This window comes from Lolium rigidum, chromosome 5, assembly GCF_022539505.1.
Source record: "Lolium rigidum isolate FL_2022 chromosome 5, APGP_CSIRO_Lrig_0.1, whole genome shotgun sequence".
NCBI lineage: Eukaryota > Viridiplantae > Streptophyta > Magnoliopsida > Poales > Poaceae > Lolium > Lolium rigidum.
Genome location: NC_061512.1, coordinates 251,129,548 through 251,140,472, shown reverse-complemented (window position 1 = coordinate 251,140,472; position 10,925 = coordinate 251,129,548). Strand labels below are relative to the sequence as shown.

The window sequence follows — 10,925 nt, the reverse complement described above, 5'->3', positions numbered from 1 at the left end:
TGAAGCAGCCAAAGTAGGAAACTTTATACAAGTCTACAACAATCACAAAAAGAATACGGAGCGCAGAGAATGACAGAATAGTGTACTATACTGGCAGAGAATCAAAACTTTGGGACATGTATATTTGCTGCCGACATTCCATACTTGTCTGCAACCAGTTGACCATGAGACTGAAATCACCACGACGAAATTGACTAGAGTAGTTGTTTAGTTGTTACCACACCATCATATATGAGATTTTTGCACAAGAAAGAAGAAGAAGAAAATCACATTGGCAAAAAGCTTAAACCTAGCTAGCTAGTCTTGGGTTCGAGTTTGTTCTAACACTTGTTTGGACTCTGCAGCGTAGCGTGTTGCCTGCTACGCTAGCGCTACTCTTCGGAGCTGGAGTCCGTCAGGCCCTCGCCGTCGTACTCGCCCTCAAACCCCTGGTTCTGGTCGCCGGCGCTCTCTTCCTGGCCACCGGGTTGCTGGTCCTGTGGCTCCCCTCCGGCGCCAAACTGCACCGGGCTGTAGCACGACTGGGGCTGGTAGTTTGCGAAGCTCATGGCCTGTCCGCCGGGGAAGCTCATGAGCTCAGGGGTGGTTTGGAGGGCAAAGTAGTGGGTCGGCTGGTTGGCCGCGCCCGCGGCGGCGGCGGGCTGCTGCGGGAACATCCACACTGCTGGCATCATCTGCTGCTTGCCGTCGCCGGAGGCTGGAGACGGTATGGCGTAGAACGGGATGGGGCCGCCTGCGGACGTTGCGGAGACGGGGGCGAGGCCGCTGGAGACCGAAATCGCGCCGCCGCCGCCGCCGTTGCCTTGCAGGAGGGGGTCGGCGGCGACGGGGTAGAAGGCCGCGGGCGGCGCCGGAAGGAGCGGCGGCGGCGCGCCGGCCCCCGCGCGCGTGGGCTGGAGCTTGCGGCGCCGCTTGGGGGCCGGGTCGGCGCCGGCGCCGGCAGACTCGGTGGGGATGCGGAGCACGCCGTCGACGGTGGTGGCGATCGCGGGCACCGTCCCGGTGCCCGTGGCGGCGACGATGGCCGGCTCCGACTGCTGGAGCAGCCAGCGGATGGTCTCGCCGTCGGACTTGTGGCCCAGCTCGGCCGTGAGCCGGGCGACCCGCGCCGCGCAGGGCCCCGCCATGCGGATGCGCCGCCCGCGGCCCTCCACCTTGGTGTGCCGGTCGCGGCTCCGCGGCGGGACCGCGACGGCGAGCCCGAATTCCCCCGGCGCCTGCTCCGGCTTCGGCACGACGGACCCGTGCGCGGCGGCCGCCGGGACCATTGCTATGGCCAGCGCGGCGTTGGCGGCGTGGTAGTGCCCGTCCGTGTGCTGGTCGCCATTGCCTTCCATGGGAGATGGGATTTGGGGGGAGTTGTGGTTCTGGCGTGGCGTGGTTTACGGATTGGCGGCGGTGGCGGCGGCGGCTGTTGGCATCCTCGGCGAGTTCTTCGGCTCAGAGTTTATCGCTGGGCGGTGGGTCCAGCGGATAGGGTTTTGGGGCCACCGCTCCGCCGAGTTATGGGGCCTGCTATCCTTGGTGGGGACTCAAGGATTCGGCCCACCACCAAAACTACGTGGGTTTACCATGTTTTTCTTTTCTGTTTTTTTAGCTCACGTTTTTCATTTTCTCATAGAAAACTGTCCAACACAAGGTATACACAAGGCAACTGAAGAATGAAGTTTTCGTTGGCAACGATATGACTTACTATGAAACTGCTTGTGCTGCATGGAATATCTGGAAAATTCGTAATGATCTAGCGTTCAACTATATTCCATCCTCCTTTGCTAGATGGAAGGTGTGTTTCCATAGTGATCTGCTGCTTCATAGATACAAAGTTAAACAAGTGAAAATCCAACCTCTAGTTGATTGGATTACTTCTATCTTCTTGTAATGTTAATCTTTTTTAGGAGCTTCTTCCCTCCCTGAACTCTTTGCCTTGTGTATAGGCATGTTGTAACTTTGTACATATCCTTTTATTATATATAAAATTACACCGTAGGGGCTTCCCCTACGGTACAAGTGTCAAAAAAAAAACTTACCTATGAAACCTTGGTGTGGCTAGTTTCGTTACTTTCGGCCACGACACTAGATGTAGGCGGTGTGTGACGATTTCAAGTTATATTCTTTATGCTCAAACCAACGCATACTATTCATTTGCAGCTCTGTTAGATAGTCAAACCCGGCCCGCTTGCGGGGTAGTGTGAGAAGTAAAGATTGTGTTCGCGACATGGGAATCCTATGTGCAACGCTGACACGGGAGCGAGAGAAAACAACCTAGTTCCTTCGTGTTGGCACAGAGGCATTGGAGTAATGAGTGAGGAGGCCTTTGTTCTACCGAACTATTTAGCAAATTAGGTTTTCTGTGCAGCATCTTTCAGCCTAAATATTGTCAATTTTTCCTAGGCTGGACCGTTTACAACTTCAATTGCAAGATGCAGCAAGAAAAAACAAAAGAAACTGTAAAAAGAAGTACCCAAAAAAGCACCCGCAAGTGAATTGGTGTGGCTAGTTTTGTTACTTTCGGCCACGACACTAGATGTAGGCAAGATAAAAAAAGTTGTTCGTAACGAGAATTGTTGAACACCATGGTCTGTAGTACCTACACATACGGGTGGGCTAAAAATCGAACACTGAAACCGAACTAACCGAAACCAAAATTGAATACATCGAAACCAAACTAACCGAGAGCGCGCAATTTCGGTGCATAAGAAGTGGTGTATGTGTTCTCAACAGTGCATTATATGTGGAGGTAGCTTCTCGTCATGGTGACTTGGCGACTGACTAGCTCGTGCATGCCATCGTACGTCCTAATTTGTTTTTGTCATGCTTTGGTTAAATCGGTTTAAAAAACCAAACACCAAACACCAAACCAAATTATCAGGTAACCGGACTACCAGCTAATTAGAAAACCGATGTAATTCCGGTTGCCATTTCTTTTTACACAAATTACCAAAAATATCAAAAAACCGATCCAACTTTTCAGTTTAAAAATAATATCTAGGACTACCAACACAAGAAGTTGATTAAATGGAAAATTTGAGAAACTTTAAAATAACATATCTAGACTTAAAACTTTGAGACAATGTCTCATTGGCTAAACCATATTGTGTGACGTAAGTTTGAGAGGCACACCAGTCTAGGTTAAAAAAAAAAGCTTTTGGGTGGTTGATACGTGGCTCCCCTGTCCGGTGGCTCCAAAGGGGTCAGCATCCAAGGTCATATAACTTACAAGGTTAACTCTCACGAAGCCAAAAATTCCGGGGAACAGATCCATTGCTTATTTTCTACTCCCTGCTCACAACTATAAGATGTTTTAGATATTTTAAATGACTAAATACACACCGTAACGAGTGAATCTACACAATAGAATTACACTATATCATATTAAAAGGGATGAATCTACAAAAAGCAAAACCTTCTTTTATTAATGAATGGAGGGAGTAGATAACACCTTGAAAATATGCTCCTCGGATACGGAACTTGACGAAAACTTCATCCTTCATGTATATGGAAATAGATTAGCGTGAAATATAATTTTAGGTGAGATCTATGAGAACACCTCATGAAGTTATATTTAAAATTAGAGAGGTCTACGAATATTTGATGCCATATCTACCAAGTGCACCCACAGCTAAACTTTTTTTTTATCTCAGAATCTGATATACTTTAGGTAACACAATTTTTCTAGCAAAAGCCTTAAAGAAGTAATCCTCGGGTAAAGAACTTGATCTTTCGTGTATAGTGGAGTAGATTACTATGAACTCTAATTTTAGGTGACATCTATGAGATCAACTCATGAAGTTATATTTAGAAATTAGATAGATCTACAAATAATCGACACAATATATATCGAGTGTAATCATAACTCAAAGAATCATCTCGGAATATTTTAAGTAACAAAAAAATAGTGGCTTATGCCCTGAAAAAAGACTCCTCAAATAAGGGCATGCATAATGGGGTGACACCAGTCTTTCCTTATGATCGTCACATCGGACTTTTGTCTAGTTGGAGGAGAAAAAATGACGAAAGAGAAGGTTGTCTTTCCTTAGCTAAGAGATGATCCCTTATAAAATAATACAAGCCTATTTTCTCCATTGTACCACGTGTCTTCCCTTATCAACCAAATTTCAGACTAAAAACTAATTGATTTTTATTATTTGCTAAAGATGACAATAAGAGATAATGCAGTGTACCACCTATATTTAGTCTTTTCTGTACCAATAATTAAGAAAAGGCGAGCCTTGTACATGCCCTAAGGAACTTGTCGAAACCTTTATCTTTCTTGTATATGGGAGTAGATTAGTACGAAATCTAATTTTAGGCGATATCTACGAGATTAACTCATGAAGTTATATTTAGAAATTAGAGAGATCTAGAGATTTTTTACACCATATATCTACCGAGTGTGCCCATAACTCAAAAAAAAAAAAAATCATCTCAATCCAATCTATTTTAAGTACTCCATCCGATCCATAATATGTGCTGGTGATTTAGTACAAAGTTGTACTAAATCACAAGGCCAATTTTGTTTTTCTTTTGTGAAATTTGATGCTATGATTTTTTGGGGATTGTGTACATGTGTAATGCGGATTATATATTTTTGCAACAATGTGTTTATTTAAAAGTTAGTTTCTTAGATCTCACCTAATGTGGATTCTACACTGGTTACTCCCGGTGCATATAGAGCTACGGGCAAAATTTAAACGCAAATTACGGTGAAAACTCCTTCTACACCACGAAATACTTTTGTCTAATCCCGTAGGATTCTTTTATACTCCTACAATAAGTTGAGAGGATAATGTTCTATTTTTTTTCGCTTGGATAATGTTCGATAAACATGTAATTTGAAGGTCCAAGCCTCCAACTCGTATAAGGTGCATGAAAAGCAAATCAGACACGAATAGCTTAACCTCTCAAACGAGGGAAATTTGTGATTGATTTTCAGCTAATTAGGATTCATACGCCTGTCGAATGAGAAAAGCAAAGACAGATTCATACGCCTCTCAAATACTTTCCAAAACTGATACCCGAATTAAATCACAGCAGCAGATTTGACAGCCAAGTATTAATTAGGAAAACGCTTCTAATCAGCCCACCGATCTAAACGAGAAAATCGGTCGTTCCTCCACGCACCCCGCACAGGGGGGGTCCCACCATGTGTTATCCTCACGCTAGGTCGCTGGCCACACAAATCTTCTTCCTCATCTCTTTCCGACTCCCACCAAGAGAAGTTGCGACGCTGCCCCAACTCCGGCCCCGGCGTGTGCACCACCCAGGTCCCTCCCGGCGAGCACTCCGCCTCTACTCCTCCCCTAGAGAGCACCTCCCGCTCCTCCCCCGGCGAGCGCGCCGCTGCTGCTCCTCCCCCGACGAGCGCGCCGTCGCTGCTCCTCCCCCGACGAGCGCGCCGCCGCTCCTCCTCCTGGCGTGTGCGCCGTCTACTCCCCATCCAGTTGCGCCCCCACCACCGGTGCTGTTGCCGGCGGGGGAGGTATTGGTGGAGATGGGCAAGTAGGTTTGGGGGCAGCAGACAATATTTTTTTTGTTGGTTTACTGTTAACTATTGTTGTTAATATTTTGGAGATTTGTTGTAAATATATTTTATGCTATGGGAATTTTTTGTTGTAAATTTGTTGTGGATTATTGTTGTAAACATCTAAATTATTTTGTGGTTTTTTTGCTAATTATTTGTTGTAAATATGTTACTGATCTGGTATGAAAGCTAAGTATTATTTTAAAAACCCAAATATAAAAAATGTTGTTTTTTGTTGTTAATTATTGTTGTAAATATGTTACTAATTTGGTGTAAAGATATTTATGGCATAGAAACTGACTATTTGTAAACACCCCAAAAAATTGTTTTTTGCTCCTAGTTTGTTGTTGTAAACATATTGGTTATTTTGTTGTAATCGTTTGTCATTTTTGTAAATATAGTTTTTGATTTTTGTTGTCAACTAATCTGTAATAAATAAAATATTGTTAGCCACTTTTGCATTGCTATAAACACATGTTTTTTTTGTAATGGCCTGCAATTTTTGTAAATGTCTATGGTAATTTTTTATGTGAATGAACCTAGAGCAAAAATTGTTGTTTAACCACTTATATTTGTAGCATTAATTTTTGAAAAATATTGTTATGATTTTGTTGTATTATGTGATTTTTTGGTTCGCGGGGTGAAGATTTTTGTTGTAATACGCTCAAAATTGATCCGTTTAGTTTCTTACCTTCTCCCCACTAAAATCCCAGAGTTGATACGTTTAATTTCTTACCTCCACACGAAAATCAAACCATATATAGCCCCTCCCACAGCAATCCTATAAAATTTCGCACAACATCAATCTCGCGAACTCGCCGGAATTCGCGGCGCTACCCGAGCGATTTCGACCTACGCGGCGGGCTGGACCACGTCTCTGGGAAGCTCGACGTGCCGCAGGCCGTCGGGGAGGCGCACCAGGCTTTTTTTGGTCGCCACCGTCGTGAGAGGCCATCCAGATCTCGTCGGAGGTTCCTCTCTTATCTTCTTGAGTTTGGTCGGCTGGGTGGGTGAGCTCGGTTATTTGTTTGATGAGGCTTGTGCGATATACCGTACTATCTGCAGATCTATTTCTGCAAGTTTTTTTTGTCACTCTCACTGCTTTACTCCGTCAGCCGGACACCTGTTCCTGAGATGCAAGAATATACGAGAGTATGGTGGGACTGATATACAAGTGCAGCTCTATACTATGGATACGATAGGAGGGATATGAACAGGCATATCTTAGAGCTGGAGGATCACAAGAAATTTAGTGTTTGGGCTTAAATTCTTAATTCTTGGATTCTAGCTATTGTAGAATTAGAATCTGAAACAAACAGCCCTCCACGATACCCAGATTGTGTAGAATTGATTCTAAAAAAATACACACAGATAACCAGAATCTCAGAATTGGCAAAATAGGTGATTCCCGAGATTTTTCGTTTGGGCCGAACCGTTTTTCAGCGTGGCCTCCTCCTCTTATCTCTGCCCCCTCACGATACTTTCCCCACGCCCCACCCATAGCCGCCTCGCCCTAGCCGCCGCTGGCTCCCGCTCCGCCGGCCGCAGTCGGCTCCCGCTCCTCCGGCCGCCGCCGCCTCACGTCTCCCATTTGCTCCTCCAGCCGCCGCCTCACGGCTCCGCTCCGCTCCACCGGCCGTCGTCGACTCGCTCCGCTCAACCGGCCACCGTCTACTCGCTCCGCTCAACCAGGCCGCCGTCGACTTGCTCCGCTCCTCCGGCCGCCGTAGAATCGCTCCACGTGGGCGGAAGCTTCTATGTGCCGAATCGCACCGGGGACGTGCTGAAGGTGGTGCTCGGTCCGGAGCCTCGCCTAGAGTACGTTGCGAGACTGCAGGACGGACACCATGTGAACAGGGTCGGCGGCTTCGCCGGCGTCAGATTCTTCCTCGTCCCGTCGCTCGACAACACAACGACGGGATGCTGCTGGTGCATGGTTTGTACGAGAACAACCAGGTTGCAGAGACGGACGTATTCCAGGTGAATTTAAGAAATATTGAGCATTACAGTTTACAGAGCTGGGCAACATATGCAACCGCATCATCTTCCTCCCAAGCCTGACGCTCCGCGGTGACAAGTTTCCTACTCTGCATGGAATGATGGGAATGCTATCTGGCGATGACGTCGAGATGTATATCGGCTATAGTTGAATGTCCCAACAATCAGCTATGACGATGAGGACGAGCCGTCGGCAACTTGCCATGCAGTGGTCTTGCGATTGATTTAATTTCTATCGAACAATTTTGTACGGTACTATTGAATATTGATCGATGTAAAACTATTTCGAACAACTATTTCTGAAATATATATGTCGGTTTGATATTTTAGTGTTTTTGTTAATCTCTTGTCTCCCATCCTTAGTTGTCACAAGGATCAAATTGCAAAATGTTATGAAAATATCCCAACGCGTGATCTATCATTTGGACAAAAGGTAACATTACAATTGTTTTGGATGATGGTTGGTAATTGAACTTTCATTTTAGATGATGGTTTCAATTTCTTAAATATTTGTATACATACTTTTCATTTCGATGAAACCCCGATAGAAACAATAGCTAGAACACACACAAATGAAGACATAACATACATTTTACATTAATTACGGTTCGTAAAGCTGATAAACAGCAAAATAAACAAACAAACAGATTCTGATTCTTAGATCCCACAGCAGGGTAAACAAACAGTCTGCTTCTGATTTTCAGAAATCAAGAATCACAGCTGATTATAAGGAATCAGGATTGACAGCAGAATCTCAGAATCCAAAGCCCAAACAAAGGGGGCCTAATTGACAGAGCACCAGTTGTGCAGATGCAGCAAACTGTCAAGCGATTTAGGTTGTAGCAGAATGGGGCATTATTCAGGTTGAGGAAGAAAAGAAAAGCCAAGAATAGAGAGAGAGGAATGTGGCAAGGGGATTACAAACGGGTGGTGCTGAAAGGATAAGAAAGAACTTAGGCTCATGTTAGAGAGTCCCCTCCTTGGCAATCAATCGCTCAAGCGATCAGTTTCGGTCAGTGCGGAGCGCTCGCGCGGAAGCGTGAATCAATTCTCTTTTTTGTCTCTTACTGTTTAATTACGTTCACATGCAGATGTGTGTTCACACTAACAGCTCATGTGTTTAATTACGTACACATGCATATGTGTGTTCACACTAACAGCTCATGTTCACACTTGCATGTTGCATACAACCAAGAGCGTTCACACTACATGCATGCATAAACTATCTCATGGGTTTGCATTTAATGAGCTGCATGCATGCACGTTCTTTTTTTCAGCACAAGGCGGACTCTCAATTTTTTTTTTGCAATTCCCTTTTGACAATTCTCTTTTTTTGCAATTCCCTTTGTGTTGTTATTTCGTACGGTAATTCATGTTTTTTCGATTAATTTTTATAATTCCCTTTTTCGGGTTAGTGGTTTTTAAAGGGGGAAATAACGGGTGGGGAGATCCACTTGCAACTCAAATGAACTACCACTTGCTACTCAAATTAAGTACTATTGTTTAAGTTGTAAGCTAAAAAATTTTGCAAAAATATTCTAAATTAAATTTACCGTTGATAAATAATGGGACACCGGGTTGATAACTTGTAAACAAAAAAAAGTCCCTACATATTTTAAATTAAATTAAATTTTTAGGGTTGATATTTATTTATTTTTATCATTGATAAATAGCGGGTCACCAGGTTGATAGCTTGTAAATTAAAAGAGACTCGCTAAATATTTTTAAATGAAATATGTTTTAGGGTTATTATTTATTTATATTTACCGTTGATAAATAACGAGGCATCAGGTTGATAGCTTGTAAAATAAATAAAATATTCGCTAAAATATTCAAAATGAAATACTTTTTATGGTTGATAGTTATTTATAATTACCATTGATAAATAACGGGGCATCGGGTTGATAACTTGTAAACTAAAAAGAGTCGCCAAAATATTCAAAATAAAATTAGATTTTTAGGGTTGGTAGTTATTTATATTTACTCGTTGATAAATAACAGGACACCGGGTTGATAGCTTCTAAACTAAAAAAATCGCTAAATTGTTTCAAATAAAATTAACTTTGGGGTTGATAATTTTATATATTCGTCGTTGATCACTCAAGTACGGAGGGGTTGATTATTCAGATAGAGAGGGTTGATAACTTTTAGTCCGAAAAAAAGTTTCTCAAAATATATCAACATGGGTGCTAGTTTTGAAGATCTCGTCGAGACAGATTTATTGGTGAAAGCGAATCTTAATTTGGAGTTGTCGTTTGAAAGTTAAAACGTTTTGAATTTACAAATTTGAAAAAGATTCCGCTGACATCAGCATATTCGTCTATTTGTGCATGCATGCAGAACTTTCCCTCAATAACCTACACTAGGTTGATAATTTTATATATTTACCGTTGATCACTCAAATACGGAAGGGTTGATTATTCAGATAGAGAGGGTTGATAACTTTTAGCCCGAAAAAAAGTTTCTCGAAACATATCAACATGGGTGCTAGTTTTGAAGATCTCGTCGAGACGGATTTATTGGTGAAAACGAATCCTAATTTGGAGTTGTCGGAAAGTTAAAACGTTTTGAATTTATAAATTTGGAAAAGATTCCGCTGAGATCAGCATATTCGTCTATTTATGCATGCATGCAGAATTTTCCCTCAATAGCCTACACCAGGTTGATAATTTTAATATTTACCGTTGATCATTCAAGTACGGAGGGGTTGATTATTCAGATAGAGAGGGTTGATAACTTTTAGCCCGAAAAAAAGTTTCTCGAAACATATCAACATGGGTGCTAGTTTTGAAGATCTCGTCGAGACGGATTTTTTGGTGAAAATGGATCTTAATTTGGAGTTATCGTTTAAAAGTTAAAACATTTTAAATTTTCAAATTTGGAAAAGATTCCGCTGACATCAGCAGATTCGTCTATTTATGCATGAATGCAGAACTTTCCTTAAATAGTCTCGCACTCGGATTGATAATTTTATACATTTACCGTTGATCACCGAAGTACGGAGGGGTTGATTATTCAAATAGAGAGGGTTGATAACTTTTAGCCGAAAAAAAGTTTGTCGAAACATATTAATATTGGTGCTAGTTCTGAAGATCTCGTCGAGACGGATTTATTGGTGAAAACGAATCTTAAATCGAAGCGTTCATTTGAAAGATAAATCATTTTAAACAATGATTTCTGCTACATATATTCTACAGGTGACCCTAAATTTGCATGCGGTGATTAGCCATGCTAATTAGGAATGCACGTGACGCGGGGAGAGAGAAGAAAAGGTGGTCCATCCCATGCATGCCTTCTACTTTTTGTCATGCTAACTTGCATGCATTGATTATTAACATTAATTACATGAAAGGAGAGACATGCACTATGTGAAAGCTACCTGTCAGAAAGGAAAACACGGTTTTTC

The 10,925-nt window shown here is 42.9% G+C and overlaps 1 protein-coding gene across 1 annotated transcript; it reads right to left on the bottom strand.

Moving 5' to 3' along the window:
• Positions 1–206: 206 nt before the first annotated feature.
• LOC124657445 (transcription factor PCF2-like) lies at positions 207–1,337 on the bottom strand. The gene has a single exon (XM_047195999.1). The coding sequence runs from the start codon at positions 1,335–1,337 to the stop codon at positions 372–374; it is 966 nt and encodes a 321-aa protein (XP_047051955.1). The 3' UTR covers positions 207–371.
• Between the last annotated feature and the right edge of the window lie 9,588 nt (positions 1,338–10,925).